At 56.2% G+C, this 22,574-nt stretch overlaps 1 protein-coding gene across 5 annotated transcripts in view; it reads left to right on the forward strand.

Moving 5' to 3' along the window:
• Positions 1-22,574, forward strand: part of RNF123 (ring finger protein 123) — a 29,836-nt gene that overhangs the window by 1,983 nt on the left and 5,279 nt on the right. For 2 of the 5 annotated variants that reach the window (XM_015235194.3, XM_072941283.1), the window contains exons 2-32: positions 1,810-1,927; positions 2,204-2,288; positions 4,940-5,019; positions 5,165-5,259; positions 5,675-5,729; positions 5,842-5,927; positions 6,227-6,313; positions 6,541-6,608; positions 6,803-6,928; positions 7,286-7,400; positions 7,485-7,589; positions 7,996-8,127; positions 8,276-8,368; positions 8,440-8,513; positions 9,300-9,417; positions 9,614-9,713; positions 9,929-9,990; positions 10,172-10,243; positions 10,467-10,587; positions 11,215-11,316; positions 12,506-12,612; positions 13,021-13,219; positions 13,577-13,722; positions 14,003-14,086; positions 14,826-14,933; positions 19,339-19,516; positions 20,368-20,442; positions 20,593-20,680; positions 20,777-20,864; positions 20,965-21,049; positions 22,382-22,521. In XM_015235194.3, coding sequence (XP_015090680.1) covers positions 1,846-1,927; positions 2,204-2,288; positions 4,940-5,019; positions 5,165-5,259; positions 5,675-5,729; positions 5,842-5,927; positions 6,227-6,313; positions 6,541-6,608; positions 6,803-6,928; positions 7,286-7,400; positions 7,485-7,589; positions 7,996-8,127; positions 8,276-8,368; positions 8,440-8,513; positions 9,300-9,417; positions 9,614-9,713; positions 9,929-9,990; positions 10,172-10,243; positions 10,467-10,587; positions 11,215-11,316; positions 12,506-12,612; positions 13,021-13,219; positions 13,577-13,722; positions 14,003-14,086; positions 14,826-14,933; positions 19,339-19,516; positions 20,368-20,442; positions 20,593-20,680; positions 20,777-20,864; positions 20,965-21,049; positions 22,382-22,521 — 3,156 coding nt within the window. In that variant the 5' untranslated portion in view covers positions 1,810-1,845. The other 3 variants (XM_015235185.3, XM_015235190.3, XM_072941284.1) reach the window with 3 other exon arrangements.

A 22,574-nucleotide genomic window follows, 5' to 3' on the forward strand; every position in this document is an offset into this window, starting at 1 on the left:
CCCCGCCCCGGCGCAGGCCGTGCGCAGGCTGTGCGCAGGCTAATGCGCTTGCGCGGCGGGCGCGCGGTTTGGCCCTGGACGGACACCGTAGCCGAGAGGCTGGGCGGATGTTGTGAGCCGGGACGCCGCGGCCGACACGGGGTGAGTGAGGGGCGGCTGGGCTCCGGGAGAGGTGGGTCCCCGCGGCTCGCCTTGCGGCCTCGGCCTGTCTAGTGCGAGGGTGCTCGTCGCTCAGGGAGTCGCAGTCTAAAGTGCGAGACTCCGGGCTGGAGTTGTCCTGGAGGAGCCTCTAGAGCTTGGGGCCGGGCGGGGGCGACTTGGCAGAAACCAGCGCTGCCCTCACGTCCTTGGGTTCCGAGATGGGGTCGGTTCTGTTCTGAGCCCGGATCCCTCGGCGCGGCTGAATAGGATCGACGTGACAGGGAGCCCCCGAGCAAAGTCAAAATCTACCTCTCATCTGGGTCTTCAGCACCTGACACCCGGGGTGGATGGAAGGTTTACTCCTCAGATGAGCGACCACGTCTAATCTGTCCTGGACCTGTTCTGGAGTGAGAGGGACAGCGATCATGGTTGCCTGCGGTGGGCGGTAGGGTGGGAAGTCACTTTCCCGAGGGGCAGGCGTGGTGCGGACCGTGAGTGAGCAAGGGTGTGTGGCGGGAGCACTGGACCTGTTTGGGGTGAGATAAGAGAAAAGAGTGCTGTCTAAGGTATTGCTCGAGGGCTAGGCTCTAAACCAGCTGATAGAACTTTCTGTGATGATGGAAATGTTCTTTATGTTCGGTGTCTTGTCTCATAATCACTGGCCACAAAATCCGTGAAATGTGGTTAATATAATTGAGAAATTGATTTTTTTTTTGAGTAAAGGTAGGCTTATTTAGAGAGATACATACTCCATAGAGTGCAGGCTTTTTCAGAAGGGAAGAGAAAAGCCACGAGGTTTGGGGGTTAGGTGATTAGTTTAAAGTAAAAGTAGTTACACACTCCATAGACAGAGTGGGATCTGTTTCACTCAGATGGGAGAGTGCCTGAGAAATTGATTTTTAAATTTTTAGAAATTTAATTCAAATTTAAGTAGCCACATGTGGCTAGTAACTACTGTGTTGTACAGCACAGCTCTAGATCTTTGAGGCTGGTACTAGCAATTTAGTGCAGCTTCTGAAGCAGCTGTAGCAACACCATGATATATAAGGAATGGACAGCAGTGGGAAGACCAGTGGAGTCTTTGAATGGGCAAGGGTGTTGCTGTGATGGGGTGGGAGACTGTAAGTGCAAACAGGAAAGCTAGCAGGCCTTTGGAATAGAGAAGGGGTGATCCTGGAACTGAGGAAGGGGGTCCTGGCCTTGGGTGTCAGCAGGACTTGTGGATGGAGATGGACAAGGCCTTGGACAGTGGACTTGGCTTGGTTTGGGTTCTCTCTTCCAGATATGGACCCAGTGTGGCTTACAACTGAGAAGGATACATGGGCTCTTCCCCTAGGCCACCTCACTTTAGACACTTTGATCTGATTTCCCACTGGGTTGAGGCATTTCATTTAGTTTAACAAACATATATCTGCCACCTGCTCTGTGTCAGGCCCTGTGTGAGCCCTGGGATGTGCTGGGGCCCTGTAACATGGGCCCAGAACCCCACTCACCCTCCCTGTGTAGGAAGCTGGAGGCCACTGCTTTCCTGTGCCCTGGGTTAGTGTGTGTGTGTGCGCGCGCATGCGCTGGCTTCACCTGCTCCCAAGCCTCCTGACACCCCAAGACTAAGGTCAGTGTGAGGGCCCTTGACCAGCTTTGAATAGACAGGTTTTGCCTCTGCTTCAGCCCCCAGGACCACTGGCTTCCCACAAGAGATGAAAGATGGCATCCAAAGGGGCTAGCATGTCTTTTTCCCGCAAGAGCTACAGGCTGACCTCAGATGCGGAGAAATCCAGGGTCGCAGGTGAGGGGTTGCAGGACTGGGAGGAGGCTCCTTGTGTTGAGGGAAGAAGGAGGAAGAGACAGAGGTGGCAAGGGTCCCAGGTCCAGTGAGTCTCAGGCTTTGCTGCACCCCTCGTACTGTGAGCCAGCTCTTCCCTGACAGCAGCCGTGGAGCAGGGTACCCAATGTGACTGCTTCTCTGACCCCTGGACCTGGGACCAGGAGCCTCTGGGGCAACGAGAAGCTGAGAGCCACACTGACCATGTGTCCCTTCCCTCTCTTCTGATCTGTGGCCCAGGCATCGTGCATGAGAAGCTACTGAATGACTACCTGCAGCGCATCTTTTCCTGTCCTGATCGGGCACCCACGGCAGCCACCAGCAGGTATGGCCGGGGGGATTGCCCCTCCTCTCCCTGCGGGACCAGACCAGAGGCTGGGAGTGGCATTGTAGGGAAGGGGGCCTGGGCTCTGGGGAGGCTGACTTGAGCTCCGTTCTCACTCTGCTACTCCTGGCGGTGACATCTGCGGCCAGAGAGTCTGCCTTCTGGACCCCACTTCTTCTTTTCCCCTGGCAGTGCTAGTACCTTCCTTCTGAGGATGGAGCAGAGGGTAGGGGCGTAGTGGTGTGCACTCAGCACTCATCATAGCACTTCACACCTGAGTACTCCCCACTCAGCTTCTGGTCCAGTGTGCACCTGCCCTCACCTCTGCCCCACCCTGGCCCTCTGTAGCCTCTGCTTGGATCTGTGAAGCACAGACCCCACCAGCTTTTTTCCTTGCTTATGTAATATATTTAAGTTTAGCCTATGTCAAAGTTACAGGTGCACTTTAGCAGAAACTTAGAAACAGACAAAGAAGAAGCATCTGTCATCTTATGCTAACATGACCATTTGAGCGTGATTCCTTTCTGTTTCCTTTATATCAAGATGTATGTCGTTTGGATTGTGCTGTATGGAAAGTTTGTTAAAACTTTTTGTCAATTTCAGCTCCTTAAAACAAACTTTTATTGAGGAATATTTATACAGTAAACTACATGTATTTAAAGTATACTATCCAGTAAGTTTTAATATGGATAACGTGTGAAATCATCACTGCCACAAATGTGTCCCATGAACGTGTCCCTCCAAAAATATTTAGGAAAGTCTTATCTTTGTTATCAGGTGGTGTTCAGAAAATTATAGATTTTCTGTATTACAGTGGCTGGGGCAGGTGGGCATCTTTTAGGGCCTGGAGTCTGCCGTATCCCTGAGCACTGTCCTGGTTTGGAGGAGCTTTTGTTTTTATGAACAATGCTGTTTGGATGCCCAGGGTTGGAATCATGTGGCTGGAGTATCTGAACTGCAATCACTCTTTAGACTGTTGCTGAATTACTTCTCCAGTGGGACCTGTACATTCTTCCTCCCTGCAGTGAGGCATGGGGGTCTCTATAGTTCAGCCCCCTTGCCAGCCAGGGCTGGTCTGTCACAACCTCTGCCCGCTGGGTGTCGCAACAAAGGGCTGCATTGTTGCCTGTTCCATTTAAGCAGCTGTGACGGCCAAGGGTTTCTGCTTGTTCAGGGCTGCTACCCACCTCCGCCACAACCCTAGTCCTGGCCTGTTCCCAGGGCCATCTGATCCCTACCTCATGTGATACCAGAAGCCATCCTGCTGCCGCTGGGGCCGTGGCTGCCAGGAGGGAGAGCAGGTGGCAGAGCCATTAGTCAGGGTTGTGTGGATGCAGAGTCCTGGGCTGGAATCTAGGCAGTCCAGAAAGGGCAGGCGAGTGCTGGGGTTGGCCGAATGGGCAATGCTGCCGGCACCTAGTGAGGCTGAGTCTCAGGCTGGCCACCCATAACTGCTCTTGAGAGCAGACGCAAGACTAGAGTAGCCCTTCCAAGTGTGGGCCTATAAGAAATACTGCTGAGGAAGCCTCCTTTATCTATGGACCCAGTAGGGTATTCAGAGATGAGGTTGGCTACAGCTTTCCATGCTGCTGGCCTGGCACCCATTTGCAAGCGTGCCCCCTGGCCTTGTCCTGGGGCTCAGCAGGAGTCGGTGGGAGGCTTCATGTATGTCCACTTCTTGCAGCTCCAGGTCATTAGTAGCTCACGGCAGGGGAACATTTGGCCCCTGTGCCGGTTTGAAGCTAGCTTGCTAGAAAGTTGGGGCTTTGGCCCACCTATGCCCCCTTCCAGAGCCTACTCTGTAGGAGGATCACTGGGGTTGGAGCCAGGATTAGAGATGGAAGAATGGGTGCCAGCAGTCTGTGGACTGGATCCAGATGGACATCGGGCCTCTGCTCTTTGATCCCTGCTAGTTACTGACACCCAATTCCCTGCTATTCTTAGCAGCTGAACTCAGGACTGAGCTGGCCGACATTAGACAGAGCCTTTTTTCCTCCGGGCATGTGTGCTGGGAGGATAAGGGAGTCACTCAGACAGATTTTCCCAGCCCCTTTGGCTGGGGCAGGTGGCAGGCCGTGTGCTCTCCTCTCCTATAGAGATGAGTACAGGACCGAGCCAGCCAGCAGCTAAGAGGGCTGAGCTCTTCATCCTCCCAGGACGTGTCTGGGTCAACACACAGGCTTCCCTGGCTGGGACCACACACCAGGGGTCAAGGACTGGACTGGTTGATCTTGGTACTGACCATCTTGGGCATCAGCACTTCTCCCAGCCTTCCTCGCCCACCTTCAAGAGTGGGCAGGTTATGGGCTACGCAGGGAGCATTATTCCTTGGAATCTTCATAGCACCTCTGACAGACAGCTGTTTTTCCATTTTTATAGATTAAGGGATTAAGCCTTAGAAAGGCACCCCGCCCCCCTTTTTTTAATAGTCCTGAAGTGCACCAAATTGGGTTGGTCATAATTTTTAATTTAGCAGATATTCCAGTCTTCTGACCCCCAGCATGCCAGAATCTGGGACTGGCACAACCCTTTTTCTGGGGTCTGGGTAGCCACTCTCTGAGGCTCAGGGGAAAGGGAATGGGAGAGGGGTTTGTGTCATCTGGCTGGTTTCAAGGACTTTTGGGCCCCTCGCAGCCTCTTACTCTCCCCAGGAAACTCCTGAACTTCCAGAACCTGCCAGAGCATCTGGAGCAGCTGTTGCATGTGGACAATGAGGATGAAGAGAGCCAGGGTATGTAATAGCTTCTGGAATGTGGTTGGGGAGCCAGGGCTGGGCCCTAGGGGACCTGGGGCTGCCGCCCTGGGGGGCTCAGTGCACTCTGCATCTGTCAGACTCTGTGCTGTGTGCAACCCACACCCACCTCTCTCCTTTTCAGGACAGGTTGAAGGGCGGCTTGGTCCATCTACTGTGGTCCTGGACCACACAGGTGGCTTCGAGGGGCTTCTTCTGGTGGATGATGACCTCCTAGGGGTGAGCGAGAGCAAAGCGTCCGGATCCAAGTTCCTCCTGACACAGCCCCTAGATCCTCCTAATGTGGCCCTGGTCTCTCTATCTTTCTCGATGGGGCTGTAGCCGCAAACCCCTCCTGATGTGGCCGATTGCATCCCTGGCCCCCAAACCTTCGTAACATAGCCCTGAAACCCTCTTGGTGTGACCCCATCCCCAGGGTCTTCCCAAAACAACTATGAGCCCCTCCTCTCATGCTCCTGGCCCAGAATCCTTCCTGACACAGGCCTAGGCCCTCCTGCCATGTTCAGGCACAGTGCAGCGTGGGCTACAATGGGCACCACCACCAAGGCGAGCTGACTTGGGATGGGGCTATTCTCCCTTGGGGAGGCACCCTGTGTGCCTGGGAGGACGCTCACCACCCCTGCTCTTCACCCAGGTCATTGGACACAGCAACTTTGGTACTATCCGCTCCACCACGTGCGTGTACAAAGGTGAGACCGTGCCCTGCTGTGGCCTGGGGAATGGGAAGGAAGTTTGAGGGCCCAGACCCGAGGCAGGAGGCAGTCTTTGTCTCCCTGCTGGGTCTGACGTGCCTTTTTCCAGGGAAATGGGTCTACGAGGTGCTCATCTCCTCCCAGGGGCTCATGCAGATTGGCTGGTGCACAATCAACTGCCGCTTCAATCAGGAGGTGCGTGTGGGAGGGGCCCCCCCAGGGAGACCTTCCCCTGCACCCAGCCTCCTCGGGGCTTAGGCAACCCCTCAACCCCAGCCCACATAGGGTCTGCTCAGCACCCTAACCTGTACTACTTTCTGGAGGAGGGATGTGTCCCACCCCATCCCAGGGCAACCCAGCCCAAAACAGCTCCATTTTTCCCCTCAGAGCATCAGCCCCATTCTGTAGAGCCATGGGGGTTCAAGGTTGGTGGCTGGCAGGCTCTGGCTCTGCCCCCTCCACCTCGCCCAGACCTCACGGACACTTCTCCCTAGGAGGGGGTTGGAGATACACACAACTCCTATGCCTACGATGGCAACAGGGTGCGCAAGTGGAATGTGACCACGACGAATTATGGCAAGGTGAGGGCGGAGCCCCTGCAGCCCACGTGCCCTGTGTCCATCCCCACAGCTTGGCAGGAACCCCTGGGCAGCTGTGAGGGAGTGTAGGGCATCAGGGAGGGGATGGGACTCAGGTCCTCTGCACTTATGGCCGGTCTTCCCTGAGTGGTAGTGGAGACACAGCTCTGGGGGCAGAGTGGGCAGGCTGCTGGGCTTCTGCACATCTATAAGGCCTCCTCCCCTGGCAGGCGTGGGCAGCGGGGGACATCGTGAGCTGCCTGATCGACCTGGATGATGGCACTCTGTCCTTTTGCCTGTAAGTCTCCTGCCTCTATCCACAGGCCTGGCCTCTGGGGCCTCCCCAAGCTGCCCTCAGTTTCCTGGACCCTGGAAGGGGGCTAGGCTGGTTTTGGTCACCTGAGGGTGGGCAGCCCCAACAAGCCGGCTCACAGGTCCATTTCGGCCACATTCTTCTTAGAAATGGTTCACAGGCCCTCCCTTCTGCTCCAGGAATGGTGTGTCACTGGGCACCGCCTTTGAGAACTTATCCAGGGGTCTGGGCATGGCCTACTTCCCAGCCATCAGCCTCTCCTTCAAAGAGTCCGTGGCCTTCAACTTTGGCAGCCGTCCCCTGCGATATCCTTTTGTGAAGAAGACTGTGGGCTGCTGGGAAGCTGGGACTGGGGGCTCCCTGCTCCAGGATCTCTGTGAGCAGGTGGTGGGCCCTGCTGCCATGAGGAGTGAGTAGGGTACAGCTTAGGCAGGTGCCAGGGGCGATTCTTGCAGCAACCTTGTTAGGCGGGTACCATTACTGTTTCCATTGGACAGGTGAATGTGAAGCGGCAGGAGAAGTTTCATTCCGCAGAGAAGTGGGAGAGTTGTGGTGTGAACCAGGCCCTGCCCTAGAGTCCAGGCCCCACCCCAGGGGTCTTGGAGGGAGGGGTGGGTGTTCTGAGCCACAGATCAGGCATTGCTGGCTTAACTCTGTGGCACCTACCCGGTGGCGGGCTACCGGCCCCTGCAGGACCCACCGTGCACTGACCTGACGCGGGCGCAGAAGTTGCTGGGCTGCTTCCGGGCAGTGCTCAGCGTGGAGCTGGACCCCGTGGTGAGCCAGAGTCTGGGCCAGCTGAGCTGGGGGCTTACTACTGCCCTCTGCCCCTCACAATCCTCCCTCCTCCTTCATACACAGGAAGGGCAGCTGGTGGAAAAGGAAATCTCTGAGTGGCAATTGCAGGGACAGCCCACCATCCTCCTCACACTGGCCCACATCTTCCATCACTTCGCACCTCTCCTGGTGAGGGGCCACGGTGTGGTGGGGGGCAGGCCGCGGTAGAAATGCCTGTGCTGGAGGCTGGGATGCTGAGGCGTGTGACAGAACCATCCCCTGTCGGGGGCCCCTCAGGCTTCAAAGATGTCACCAAGGGAATGAGGAGACGCTTCCAGCTGAGGGTGTCAGGGGACATCCTGGAAAGAAGATCAAGGGGTGATGAGATCACAGGCCATGGGAACTGCATGTGAAAAAGCCCCAGGAGGGCTGTGGGACAGTGGCCTTTCTTGTGTCTCAGTCAGACCCTGGAAGGGCTCATCTATGTCTTGAGGCTGCTTGAAGGGGCCCAAGAGTCCTTGGCCACCAGCCAGGGCAGGGGGACCCTGAGTGGGGCAGAAGGCCACCGCCTCACCAGTGCCCACCCTTGGTGCAGCGCCAGGTGTACCTGGTGGAGGCTGTGCTTGTGAGCTTCATGTTGGGCATCGTGGAGGCAGGCACCCCTGCACAGGCGCAGACGCATTCCGTGGTGCACCAGGTCCTGGACCTTCTGTGGCTCTTCATGGAGGTGAGGCGTCAGACCTCAGGCCCCAGGCTGGGATGTCAGGCTCCACTGAGAGGGGGAGGTACAGGGAGGGTGCTGGAGAAGGCTCCACCGATGGCTTTCCCGGAGCCGGCCCTCAGCATAGGTGTGCAGCCCGGCCTCCCCCTTCTAGGACTATGAGGTACAGGATTGCCTCAAGCAGTTGATGATGTCCCTGTTGCGGCTGTACCGATTCTCACCCATCGTCCCAGACCTGGGCCTGCAGGTAGGAGCTCCGGCCTCTGCCCTGAGCTCCCTGGCCCTCCCCAGCCCATTCTGAGCACCCTCTCCCCACAGATCCGCTACCTGCGGCTCACTATCGCCATCCTGAGTCATCAGAAGTCCCGCAAGTTTCTGCTTAACAACGTCCTGTATCCTCCCCTTGCTGCCAGGCAGGCCAAATGTGTGGTGCCCTCTGGGGTCAGCAGAGGCCAGGGAGGGTGGTGTGCCTCTGGCCACGGGTCCCTGTGGAGGCTCAGGAGGACAGAGCCACCCAAGATGTGAGTCCTTGTTCCAAGACTGAGCCTTCCCAGCACTTTCTCTCCAGAGCAGGAAGGGTAGAGCAAAGGACCCAGCTGGCTGGCCAGCCTGAGCAGGGATTTCCAGATGGCTGCAGGCTCTTGAGCTGCACGGAGGTATGGGGGTGCCGCCAGGACCTACCCTCTTCAGCCAAAGCGCTGCGCTTTTATCTGGTTCCACGGTGAGGGTTCCTACGAGATCTTTAAGGAGTCAGCTCCTGTTTCCCAAAAGTGTGGAGAACTGCAGGAGTAGGAGGGAGGGCAGAGCTTCAGGCCCCTGGCTGGAAAGCCTGTGCTAGCTGCTGTCTTTTCTCTTGGGGTCCTCAGCCTCCAAAAAGCAGAAACCAATGGAGAGGCTGCTGCGCCCTCTCCAGCCTGTACCACAGTCATCTGTTCCTGTGACAAGCTTTTCTTGTGTCCCTGCTGGGAATTGGGCTTGGGGGTTTGACGGCCACAGCTCTTTCTCCAGGTTCACCGTCAGGGATACGGGCACAGAGCAGCAGTGGCACCCTGGGGAGTGGGAGAGCCATGGTGGGCACACCCAGAGGTGGGCAGGTTTTGGGAGGGCTTCCCAGGGAAGACTCACGAGGGGGCGTGGGGCATCTGTAGTGAGCAGAGCTCTTCCTTGACGACCACCAGCTTCGATGTGCTCCGGTCCGTTGTCTTCTTTTATATCAAGAGCCCCCTGCGTGTGGAGGAGGCTGGCCTGCAGGAGCTCATCCCCACCACCTGGTGGCCCCACCGCTCCAGCAGGGAGGTGGGCAGACCTGAGTGGGGTGGGCCACGGTCACAGCGAGGGCCAGCCCAGGGTATCTGAGCTGCCTGGCACTCAGTCCGTGAGGCCCCTTCCTGTTCTGGGGGAGGGAGTAGGGGGTGTTTTGTCTGACATAGACCTGGGTAAGCCCTGGCTGAGTCTTGCCGGCTTCCATCCCACTACCTCTGCCCCTGCCCAGGGCAGAGAGAGTAAGGAGGTGAAGGATGAGACAGCGGAGGAGCGGCTCCGGCGGCGCGCTTATGAACGGGGCTGCCAAAGGCTCAAGAAGCGCATTGAAGGTCAGCCGCCTGCCTCGGGCACTGGGTAGAGGGTGGAGGATTTGTGTGCACATGTACTTGGGGGCACCTGGTAGTCCCTGTGCTTAGGTTGGGCTCAGGGAACCCTGGTGGTAGAGCCCTGGTCTAAACCTGCTACCCCTTCCCATCCCTGGGAGCCTGAAGGCCAGGCCCTGCCTAAGGTGGCTGTACTGTTCCCTACCCTACTCAACCCTCAGTGGTGGAAGAACTACAGGTCCAGATCCTAAAGCTACTGTTGAACAATAAGGATGAAAATGGGGTGAGTGACTGACTCCCAGACCCCTGCCTGGGTCCCTGGTGGGAAGGAGTGCCAGGCTGTTCCTGGAGACCCAGCAGGCTGGGCTAGCTCGGCTGCCTGGGGCAGGGCAGGACACTGAGCTAGTCCAGTCTGGGGTCAGTATCCTCAGCTCATCCCAGCCTCCTTTTTCCTTCCGCTGAAGGGTGAAGCTTCTAGGTACATTTTCCTAACCAAGTTCCGAAAGTTTCTGCAAGAGAATGCCAATGGCCGGGGGGTAGGTATCCACCAGGCCAGTCCACCGCGGCCCCCTGGCTGTGTCACAGCATTTGCACCTGGGCTTCTGGCCCCTCTCCGCCTGCTTCATCCCTGCCTAGTCCTATTCCACCCCTGTCCCGCTGCCCTACCCACTCAGCCCAGGGTCCTGGGGCAGGGCTTGGACGAGGAGTGGGCTGGCCTCTGGTCTGCACTAATGAGTGTATTCTACCTTGTACCTGCAGAACATGCCCATGCTCTGCCCGCCCGAGTACATGGTCTGCTTTTTGCATCGCTTGATCTCAGCCCTGCGCCACTACTGGGATGAATACAAGGCTTCAAACCCCCGCGCGTCCTTCAGTGAGGGTGAGTGCGGCCGGGCCTTGAGTCAGAGGCTGAGTGGAGGCAGGCACAGGGCAGTCCCTGGTGTTGCTGTGGAGTGCTGGCTGAGGGCGGGGTTGGCGGGAGCTGCCCCGGCCTCCTGCCTTATTGAGTCCTCCCTACCGGGGCTCAGGAGCCCTGTACCCTGTACTCTACAACTGCTGAGCCCGTGTTTGCTCTGATGGTCCCTGCAGGTTCCTGTCCTGTACTGGCCCATTTTCTTAGTTCTTGCCTGCCCAGCCCTCAGCAGTCCCTTGTCAGGGATGCCTTAGGTGGGCTCTGAGGTGCTGGGGGCCCTGTGTTTGTGTGGGAGAGAGTCCTCAAGGGTCAGTGGGAGCCTGGGTTGGGGGGGGTCTCCCATGGGGCTGGATCAGGGCCCTCTCTGGCTCTCCCCTGAGTGACCTTCAGACAAGAATGCCCTCTTCCTCCTAAGCTGTACAGTTGCTGGCACTGTGGTGAAATGGTAGAGGGTGGGGGTGGTAGGGGAAGCTTAGTCAGGCAGGAGGCCAAGGCCTGGGTCCCCTCTGTACTGAGCCAGAGTAGAGGGGTGGCCTCTCGGAGAGTCTTCCTATTGGGCTCTGACTGCTGGCTGGGCCTCCCAACTCATTGCAGAGGCCTACATCCCTCCCCAAGTCTTCTATAATGGCAAGGTAGACTACTTCGACCTACAGCGTCTCGGAGGCCTCCTCTCGCATCTTCGGAAGACCCTCAAAGGTACGTGCAGGCCCGTGGGCAGTGAGCCCGGCAGGGTAGGGAGGCCTTGAGCCATCTCCGCTGTAAGCGCTGAGTTTCGCTGTGTCCACCAGAGGGCGCCCGAGTCTCACCCTGCTCCACAGGAGACTGATGGGCCGCTCTGCCTCAGGTCTTGTGTCCATCCATTCCTTCCCTTGTGCATCCGCCCCAGAGGACGTCTAGGAGCCCTGTAATGAAATAGGGGGCAGCTATGCGGGTGGAGGAGGGAACCATGGGATCTTGGGGAGGGGTGCGGTGGGGTTGTGTGCATTTGCTGCCTGAGCTCAAGTGGCCGCGGAGAGCACAGTGTGAGCAATGGCAGCAGTGCCAGAAATGGCCCAGCCTGGCCTGGAGAGAGAAGCAGCTGCTGTGCTGGAGAGGAAGTGAGAGGCAAGGGGTCTCAAGGGCAGAGTCTGAGGGCCTTGCGAGCTGCAAAGAGACTGTAGGCTCCTTTCAGGGCAGGGGTAGCTTTGGAAGGTCTTAAGGGTAAAGGAGTGAGGTCAGGGGTCTGTGTGGGAGGACGCTCCCTCTGGCTGCTGCGGTGTGGAGGGTGGAGTGCAAGGGCTGAACACGGGGACAGGCCAGTTGTCCAGGTAGCAGGAAGTGGGGAGGGCACGGGTGAAGGGGAGGGAAGCTGTGGGGATGGGGCACCATCAGGGAGAGGAACTGCAGGAGATGACAAATTTGATGTGTTTGAGGTTCCAGTGACGCAGCCAGGACCACAGCCTGGGCTGGAGGCAGAGATGGTGGGTTTGGCTGTCAGTGTAAAGGTGGGGTAAAGCCTGGAGTGAGGCGCGGAGAGGCCTGGGCAGCTCTGGACCTCCTTCTGTGTTGGGGGCAGGACAAGGCAGGCAACAGTGGAACAGTCAGAGAAGTAGGGGGCCGCTGGAGAGTATGAGGATATGGAAATAAAGACAGAGGGAATGATGGGGTGTGACGGGGAGTGCCTCCTGCTACACTCAGCAGGACTTACCCTGCAAGACGCAGGGCCTTGAGATGGAAGATGAAGGATGGGTTGGAGTAGAGGGGTAGAGGCCCAGGCACAGTTGTAAATGGGACCCTGCGGAGCCTCCTACCCAGCCAGCCAGTGCCCTCTCGCTGTCCTGAGCAGTTCCACCTGTGACCCCTCACCCCTCCACTGGCCTGAGAGCCCTCCTGCCATTCCTCCCAGATGACCTTGCCACCAAGGCCAACATCCTGATCGACCCACTGGAGCTCCAGGCGGCCACCATGGATGACCTGGACGAGGATGAGGAGCCAGCCCCGGCTGCGGCCCAGGTGCCGCGGTAGGGGCGGGCAGGGGGCTTCGTGTTGGGCTGTCCCACTATCAAGGGCAGGGGTGTCACACGGGGCCATCTCCCCTTCCGTGCAGGCTAGGAGCTTCTCACCAGGCAGGTTCCCCTGCTGTAGGTGGAGGCATGAATTGCTGGGGATGCAGTGGGGAATGCCTCCTGCCACGGAGTCCCTGGGAGACACAGGGCCTTGGGATGCTAAGTGAAAGCTGGGTTGGAGTAGGTGGAGGGTGAGGCGTAGGTTCAGTGGTAAATGGGGCCCTGTGAGGCCTCCTGCCCAGCCAGCCGGTGCTCTCTCACTGTCCCATTCCCCAGCTCCATGAATCCAGGGAGCCCTAAGGGGCCCCGGGTCCCGGGGAGCTGAGTGGCGTCTGGCCTCCTCTCTCCACCACAGCGCCCCATGCAGGCCCTGGCCATAGGGGGCTCGCTGCCCCTGCCTCGGCCCGGCTGGCTCAGTTCTCCAACCCTGGGCCGAGCCAACCGCTTCCTCAGCACAGCAGCTGTGAGCCTGATGACTCCCCGACGGCCTCTGAGCACCTCGGAGAAAGTGAAGGTCCGCACGCTGAGCGCAGAGCAGAGGACCCGTGAGGACAGTAGGTGCCAGGCAGGGCCAGGCATGGCACTGAAGGATGCTTCTGCCCTGTGCAGCTCCCCACCCTGAACAAACCCAGAATCCACCCCCATTCCCTCCTGGTCCTGTGGCCTGGCAGTGTCTCAAGGTCGTGGGAAGTACACTCTGAAGGCAGGAAATCGATGCTCTAGAAATAGGTCCTGGCATGCAGCACCTTCCCTGCCCCTCCCTCCACATTTTTCCTGCAGGTCCCTCCTAGGGCTCAGGCTGGGGGAGAGGGCTTCCTTCTCCTGCTTTGAGGCCCATCCCAGCTCCATAGGCTTAGGGAACTGGAGTGACCCTGACCCAGCCCCGACCCTGCCCTTCCCCTGCTCCCTAGTCGAGGGCAGCCACTGGAACGAGGGCCTGCTGCTGGGGCGGCCCCCCGAGGAGCCTGAGCAGCCTCTCACCGAGAACTCCCTGCTGGAAGTCCTGGACGGTGCTGTCATGATGTATAACCTCAGCGTTCACCAGCAGCTGGGCAAGGTCTCACACCACTGGTCCCTGCGCATGTCATGGTTCTGTGTGTTTGTGTGACGCACACGTGCACACGTGTCAGGGGTGCCTGTGCATGACTACACACAAGCATATGCCACAGCATGACTGGTTTCTGCCAGTGCCATTTGGGCCTGACCTGGTTGACTTCTGTGGGAGGGGGCTGTCCTGGGCCTTAGGTTGAGGGTTTGGTGGGGCAGGGGTCCAGGCTGGAGAAACCTGCATGAGCTGCCCAAGGGTCACCCTAGACATGTGGTGTCTGGTGCTTTAGATGGTGGGTGTGTCCGATGATGTCAATGAGTACGCGATGGCTCTGAGGGACACGGAGGACAAGCTCCGCCGGTGCCCCAAGGGGGTAAGGTAGACGGGCAAGTGGGTCTTTGGGACGGGGGGATGTTGAAGAGGGCAGCTTGCTGGCTTGGGGTCCCAGGGCAGTCTGTGAGGGAAATCTGCTGCCAAGCCCCTGCCTCGAGGGTTTCCCAGCCACTCTCCTCGTCCCCACCCACAACCTGGCCAGACCGTGTCAGTGAGAGTGGGGTTGGCACCAGGGCTGGGCACGACCAGAGCCCCATTAGCCAGCCTTGGTCTGTGCCAAGTGTCCCCACCCCAGGCTACTAAGTGCTGATGCACAGTCACTCTCCTCATCAATTATGGATTCGACCCTGAGTGCTTCCTCGGCCACTTGCGGAGTCAGCAGGAAGCAGGGCTTGCCTCCCCAACTCCCCTGGAGCCCCTTGGCTGTAGCTCTTCCACCTGGCAGGCAGAGCCAAACGTGCCCATTCTGGACTTCCCTAGCAGCCCCTGGCCCCTACCTGTCCACAGAGCCCTGGCTTGGCCGGAGCCGCAGTTCTAGCAGGGCAGCCCTGGAGTGTCCCACTCAGTGGCTCGGTTCACACCCCGCAGCCGCATCTCACTTCCACGTTCTGAGAGGCACCCGCGCCCTGTCTGGCTCGGGCTCACCTGCAGGTCAGAGGCCGAGGAGGTTTTGAAGAGTGGAGCCGGGCCTGCCCCGGGTACCAGCGGGGCCCCTGCAAGGCTGCCTTGCGTCTGGGCATGGGGCCATGTCCTGATTGTCCTCCCTTCTTTGGTGGCAGAGGAAAGACATCCTGGCGGAGCTGACCAAGAGCCAGAAAGTCTTCTCAGAAAAGCTGGATCACCTGAGTCGCCGTCTTGCCTGGGTCCACGCCACCGTCTACTCCCAGGTGAGTGGGTGTGGCCTTGACCAGCAGCGGCTGCCCTCCCCAAGCCCACGGACTAGTCACAGATTGTGCGGGTTGTGCGGCCCCTCGATGTTCCCGGCCCTCTCAGGCCTCTGGCACGTGCACGCCTCTCCTTGCCTCTCCCATTGCCACATCCCCTGAACTTTTCATGTCCCATAAACTTAAGCAGATGCCATTTTTAAACCCCAGTTCCCCATGCGGTTCCCTACGAGGAACAGTCTGTCTTCCTGCCTCCCCTCCTGCACTGCTCCTCCTCTCCCAGTGCATCAGGAGTTCTGTGGCCTCTCCCCAGCCTCACCGTCACTCTCTGCATCTGCTTTTCTCTGGCTCATCTCCCACTCCTGAGGCCATTGGCCTGTCCCTCCTCACTCATTCACTCACTTGTTCATTTAATAACGTGCCCAGAGCCCGGACGATGCCAGGTGCCATCTTGACACTAGGGATACTCAGTAGCAAATCAGAAAGTGGAGTCTGCTCTCCCAGGGCAGTCAGCCTTGAGTGGCAGACGGATAAGTGGTGTGCTCCCTCTGTGACCACATTTTGACGCCCCTAGGCCCTAACCCACCAGACTTGTTTCATGTCCCCACCTGCCTCAACTAGTGAGCACCCTGGGACACCCCATGTGCCCTCATCAGGGCATCTGTCCACCTTCTTGGGCATGCCCCTCCCCCATAACTGGTTGATCAAGGCCTTTGGTCTCCTCATCTCTCCCTCACCATCTCTACTTGCTCTTTCCCCTGGTGGCACCTCCCCAACACAGACCTCCTCCACCTTTGACCCCTCTGTTCCCTCTTGCCACAGACCACCTTGCTCCAGCCTCACCAAGATGGTCACTGTCAGGGAACTTCCTCTCCTCCCCACTGCCGGGACTTCCTGCCTGTCCACCTCCCAAGGCAGTCTTGCTGCCTCCTCCCACACCGTCTTCTTAGGAACCTCATCCTCCCATCTCTAGATCTTCTTCCTTTTAAATTGTGGTAAAATGTACATAACATAAAATTTACCACTTTAACTGTTTTTTCAAACTGTGGTGGAATACAATATGTAATTTACTGTCTAAATTGTTTCAAATGTACAGTTCAGTAGTGTTAAGTATATTCACATGGCCATGCAACCTTCATCTCCCAGGACTGAAACTTCTCCCCACTACCTCCCCATCCCTCCACCGCCCACCTCAGTCCCTGAAGAGAACCACCATTCTGCTTTCTGTCTCTATGAATCTAACTACTCTAGGTACCTCATCTATAAGTGGAATCTTTTTCACTGGCTTATTTCATCTAGCATAATGTTCTCATGATTCATCTGCATTGTAGCCTGTGTCAGGATTTCATTCCTTTTTAAGGCTACTATTCCATTGTATGTATGGACCCCATTTTGTTTGTCCATTTGTGGATACTTGGGTTGCTTCCACCTTTGAGCTATTGTGAATAATGCTGCTATGAACATGGGCGTGCAAATACCTATTCAACATCTTGTTTTCAATTCTTTTGGGTTTATATCCAGAAGCAGAATTGCTGGATCATATGGTAATTCTATTTTTAGTTTTTTGAGGAACTGCCACATTATTTTCCATAGGGCTGCACCATTCCCTACAGTAGGGCACACGTTTCTAATTTCTTCCCATCCTTGCCAACACCTGGTACTATAATTTTTATTTTTTATAATAGTCATCCTAATTTGTGTGAAGTGGTGTCTCATTGTGGTTTCAATCTGCATTTCCCTAATGATTAGTGATACTGAGGATCTTTTTATGTGCTTATTGGCCATTTGTATATCTTTCTTTAGAGAAATACGTATTCAAGTCCATTTGCCGTTTTTTTATTGGGTTGGTTTTTTTTATTTATATATTCTGGATATTAATGCCTTATCAGATTATGATTTACAAATATTTTTCTCCCATTTTTGGGGTCACCTTTTCACCCTGTTAATTATGTCACTTGATGCACTTTTAAAATTTTGATGCATATTTTTAAATTTTGATGAAGTCCATTTATCTGTTTTCTTTCCTTGCCTTTGTTTTTGTTGTGGTATCCAAGAAATCAAGGTCCTGAAGCTTTTCCCTTGTGTTTTCTTCTAAGAGTTCTATAGTTTTTAAGTTTGTCTTTGATCTATTTCAAGTTAATTTTTGTATATGACGTGAGGTATGGTACAATGCCATTCTTTTGCTTGTGGCTATCCAGTTTTCCTAGCACCCTTTATTGAATAGACTGTCCTTTCTCCATTGAACGACCTTGGCACCATTGTCAAAAATCATTTGACCATGTGTGTGAGGGTTGTTTGGGGGGCCTGTCTACTCCATTGGTCTATATGTCTGTGTTTATGCCAGTACCACACTGTTTTGATTTATTGTAGCTTTGCAGTAAGTTTTGAAATCAGGAAGTATAAGATCTGCAATTTTATTCTATTTCAAGATTGTTTTGTCTGTTTGGAGTCCCTTGAGATATAAATTGGATATGAATTTTAGAACAGAATAGAATAGAATTTTTCTTTTTGCAAAAAAAAAAAAAAAAGCCATTGGGATTTTCATAGCAATTGCATTAAAACTGCAAATTACTTTGGGTAGTATTAACATCAAACAATATTAAGTCGTCTAGTCCGTGAACATGAGATGTCTTTCCACTTGTTTGTGCCTTTTTGCATTTCTTTGAACAACATTTTGTAATTTTCAGTGTACAAGTGTTTCGCCTCCTTGGTTAAATTCACATCTGTTTAATTCTTTTTGATACTAATGTAAATAGAATCGTTTTCTCAATTTCTTTTTTGGATTGTTCATTGCTTGTATGTAGAAACACAGTTGATTTGCTGGTTTTGTATCCTGCAAATTTTCTGAATTCCTTTATTCTAACAGTTTTTTGGTGGAGTCTTTACAGTTTTCTACATGATCTTGTCATCTGCAAACAGATAATTTTACTCCCTCCCTCCCTTTTACTACTTTTTCTTGCCTAATTCTGGTTAGAACTTCCAATACCAAGTTGAATAGAAGTGGTGAAAGCAGACGTCCTTGTCTTGTTCTCGCTCTGAGGGGAAGGTCTTTCACCGTTGAGTATGTTGATTGTGCACTTTCGGTAGTAACAGCCTTAATTACCCTGAACTGCCTTTGTTTCTTCTGCATCTTCAGTGTTTCAGTGCTTGCCTCCTGTTCATTCAGTTTCTCCCATTAGTGAAAGAAAAACCCACGGCGCCTTTCCCTGATGTCACATCTGCTTAACAGCTGCCACTCTCTCCTTCCTTCTCTGTGTTTTAGCTTCTTTATCTTCCCTTCACTCTTGGCCCAGCTCAGGCTCCTCTGCTCTGAAATAGTCTTACGAGGTCTCTATCACGCTCACCCCTCTCCCTTTGCAGACATGTCTCCTCTCCCATTTCAGTGGTCCCTTGGCTGCGTCAGTGCCATTGTCGTCCCTAGACTTGGTCTTCTCTGGCGCCGGCTCCCCGCAGGCCTTCTGGCTCACTTCCCATGTGTACTCCCAGGCCCACCCTCTCACTTCTTGATTACATCTCCATGGGTTCTCAGGTTTGAGAGCACAGCAGAGAGCTGGTGGAAGGTCCCAGTGCTCTGGCTCCACTCCAAGAGATGTGGGTGTTGTGAGTCTGGGCTGGGGCCTAGGGCCCTGTTCTGGTTGGTGACCCCTTCTGGGCCCTTCTGTGGGAGCCCAGTAGACTGTCTGGAACCTATATTGTGAGGAACAGGGCCCTTGGCAGATTTTGTCTGCTTTCTGTGGCCTCTGGTCCACTAGCAGTCACGCTGCCTTTGGCCTTCCCACGACCTTGTCTGAGCACCAGACCAAGTTTCTACCTGCCTCCTCAACACTACCTCTTTGGGGACATCACTAGGTACCTCGTGCTCCACACATCCTAAGCCACATGCTCTCTGCCCTGCACCAGGCCTGCTTCCCCTCTGGTACTTGTGACCTGCATGGAGGGCCCATCACTCCCCAGAAATGTGAGCCCCTTCCCTTGTCCCCACAGCCCACTGGTGCATCCCCGTTCCTGACCATCCAGTCCCCTTGCTGTCTTGGGCCTGGATGAGGCTGTTGCTTCCTCACTCCTTGTCCCCACTTGCCCCTGCAGCCCCTTCTGCTCTGGGCAGTGTTCTGACACAGACTTCTGATCACACGGCACTCTCTCACTTAAAACCTTCTGTACCTTAAAAAAATGCAAATCAGAGTTCTGGTCTGGGTTGTAGTGCTACCCTCTCCAGACTAGGTGGCCATTCTTGCCTGCCCAGACCAGTATTTGATCGTCCCTGCCTGAGCCACTGCTCCCACTTCTGGAAATCCATTTCTCAGTTTTCATGTCGTAGTCCTGGGAGGCCCTTCCTAATCCCCAGACGGGACCGTGCCCCGTGCCTCTTCCTGTGAACAGCCCAGCAGCGTGCATGTGCCTCCTGCAGGAGAAGATGCAGGACATCTACTGGCTGCTGCGCGTCTGCCTGCGGACCATCGAGCATGGCGACCGCACGGGTTCTCTCTTTGCCTTCATGCCTGAGTTCTACCTGAGTGTGGCCATCAACAGCTACAGCGCCCTCAAGAATTACTTTGGCCCCGTGCACAGCGTGGAGGAGCTCCCAGGTGATGGGGCCACGCAGGCTGGGAGGGGGCAGAAAAGGGGGTCTTTGGAGTGAGCCCTTACAGCCTTGCTGAGCCTTCATGGTCCAGCTGCACACATCCCTGTGAGAAGGAGGTGAGGCAGGTCCTACTCTGCCCTGCCCAGCATCAAGTAAGAATTTGCAAAAGTCCCAAGGGGTGGAGAGCCCTGCTCTAGGACCGGCAGCCACAACCAACAGCTCCTCCCTGGTGTTGGGAGGGAAACAGACAAAATGGAGTACCCGCCCTGCCCTGGCTTTCATTTCCTTCTTGGTGCTGCTGGGGCCCAGGAGCCAGCTGGCCTCTCATCCTGCCGCCCTGGCACTGGCCATGGGGTGTGGCATCCCAGGCAGATCACAGCAAGGGGTGGGGGGCCCTGTTGGTGGCCACGTAGGAGTCTGGGCTTCTTGCAGACCACTGATTCCAGGCCAGGCTTGGCAGTTGATGTTGGGATCAGGCTGGGAGCTGTCAGGCCCCCTGCCCTGCCCTAGGCCTAGGTGCAGGCTTTGTTCTCAAGAAGTGGAGCTCTGGGTGCCCCAGGGGCTTTGACTGCTCAAGATATGTGTGCTGAGGTGGGTTTGAGCACGGGCAGAACTCTTTCCAGAACCTGTCTTCCCGCTGGGACCCGCCCAACCCCTGTAGTGAGTCTGTGGCTTAGCCTCTCGCCAACTGTTAGTGAATGCCCTGCCTGAGGTCCTCAGATGCTGGCTTGGGCTCATACTGGCCCTTGGAGCCAGCTCTGGACCTGCCTGCTACCCAAGCCAACCCAACAAGGGATGTGCCTGTCCCTGGAATCTGTACTCCTAGTCAGCTGCTCCTACTACCCCACTCTGCAGGCTACGAAGAGACCCTGACCCGCCTGGCTGCCATCCTTGCCAAACACTTTGCCGACACACGCATCGTGGGTACTGGTGAGGTGCCCTACAGAGGGCTCGGGGGATGGGGACGGGGTGGCACCTCTGGCTGGCTATTTTCTGTGTAGAATGCCAGCCAGGTAGGAGTGATGCATGGGGACCAGGGCTCATGCCAGATACCTGCTGAGGCATGGCCTGTTCCGGCAGACATCCGTGATTCACTGATGCAGGCCCTGGCCAGCTATGTGTGCTACCCAAACTCCCTGCGGGCTGTGGAGCGGATCCCTGAGGAGCAGTGAGTTGGGGCCCAGGGGCAGGGGGGCATGCACTCTGGCCTGCACAGCACCATGCCCAGCCTTACCACGTGCCCGACCACCCCTTGCCCTTGCAGGCGCATCGCCATGGTGAGGAGCCTCCTGGCTCCCTATGAGCAGCGGCCCTGGGCCCAGACCAACTGGATCCTGGTGCGGCTCTGGAGGGTAAGCCTGGCTGGAGGCGGGGTGGCTGTGGCTGGCTGGTGGGGATGAGGGAGGGGTGCCCTGCCCTGCCCCACTGACCTCCCACTGACCCCACCCCTAGGGCTGTGGGTTCGGGTACCGTTATACTCGGTTGCCACACCTGCTGAAGACCAAACCTGAGGATGCCAATTTACCCAGCCTCCAGAGTGAGTATCCAGTTTTACAGGCTGGGGGCCCTTGCCCACTGCTCTAAGGTTCTCTCAGACTTTCCCCACTTCCTCCAGCCCTAGTCCTGGACTGATGTTGGTCCAAACTCCCTGTCTGTCCCATGAGGTTTCTGTTTCCCTGCTTCTTCCCAGTGCAAGGACACTCAAGTTCCCTTACTCTCCAGTTCCACATGTGCCCTTTGATCCTGAACACTCTGCATGGGTCACAGTGAAAAGGGGCAGCATCTTCCCAGGCTGCTGGCAGCTTATGCAAAGTGAGGACGCTGTCCTTTGCCCTCTGAGCCAGCTCCCTGATCTCCAGCCTTGTCCCAACACCATGTTCTGCCCCTTCATTTCTATCTGCTGGTGCCAGGCCCTGGATACCTGAGTCAAGGCAGAGGCATAAGCTAGGGGTTGGCCAGGGCCCCACAGGGTGTCCATGGAGCTTCCTGGAGGAAGGGGCCTTTGGTTGGGAGCAAAGGCTGCATTCTGTCCTGCGCCTGTGGCGCTGCAAAGCCCTGTGAGCCTGAGGACCTTCACTAGGCCCAGCCCCAAGTCTCAGGCTGTCCTGCTTCCAGAGTCTGCCTGCCTCATGTTGTACTCACCCTACAATGGTTCTCACATGGATGGTTCTGCCCTTGTGGGCAGTGTTTTGGACCAAAGGGGTCCCCAGAGCCTGAGTGCCTTGTGCAAAGTCACAAAGCAAGTCCTTGCTGGTTGTCAGGGTCCTGCCTCCAGGGTGGGCCTGTGCTGCACATGGAGAGCAGCAGTGGGGCTAGATTCACATCCTGATGCTGCAGGAACTATTGATTAGCGCGGGGGAGGTATACCCAGCCTGGGTGCAGCTGAGGCCTCTGGTTACTGCCGCCTGTCAGCTCAGACTTGGCACCCACCACTTTGGCCATGTGCCAAGGCCAGGCCAAGGGCAGCAGAGGACAGTGGAGGATGGCAGGGCTCCGATTAGGCTCTTGGGAGAAATGGCCTTGATAGGAGTGGAGGAGTCTAGGTTACTCCGTCTAAGTCTAGCCCTCTCCTGAAGGGCATGTTACTGAGAACTTGCTGGGGATCAGGTTGGGGCTAAGAGGCTGTTCTAGAACTGGGTCGGGGTGGTGCTGGGAACAACTGCAGCCTGCGGTTTGCTCAGCAGAGGGAGGGGACAGATTTAGCCCTAACCCCCAGGTGGTACTGCACCCTGTCCCCCTGCCATCATGACTTGAGCATTCCCAGGGAGCCTCTGCCCTTACACCAACAGCCCAGTGAGTGAGGGCACAGGCAGAAAAGCAGGGGCCACTGACTGGAGTCCCTGATGCTCCTCTTTCCCACGTCTCCCAGAGCCCTGCCCCTCCACCCTGCTACAGCAGCACATGGCAGACCTGCTGCGGGAGGGTCCCGACGTGGCACCCAGCTTCCTCAACAGTGTCCTCAACCAGCTCAACTGGGCCTTCTCTGAGTTCATTGGCATGATCCAGGAGGTGGGTCACGGGGTGACCTCATGGGTGAGGGAGCTGCAGAGGATGAGGCATGA

This window comes from Vicugna pacos, chromosome 17 (genome assembly GCF_048564905.1).
Source record: "Vicugna pacos chromosome 17, VicPac4, whole genome shotgun sequence".
Taxonomy (NCBI): domain Eukaryota; kingdom Metazoa; phylum Chordata; class Mammalia; order Artiodactyla; family Camelidae; genus Vicugna; species Vicugna pacos.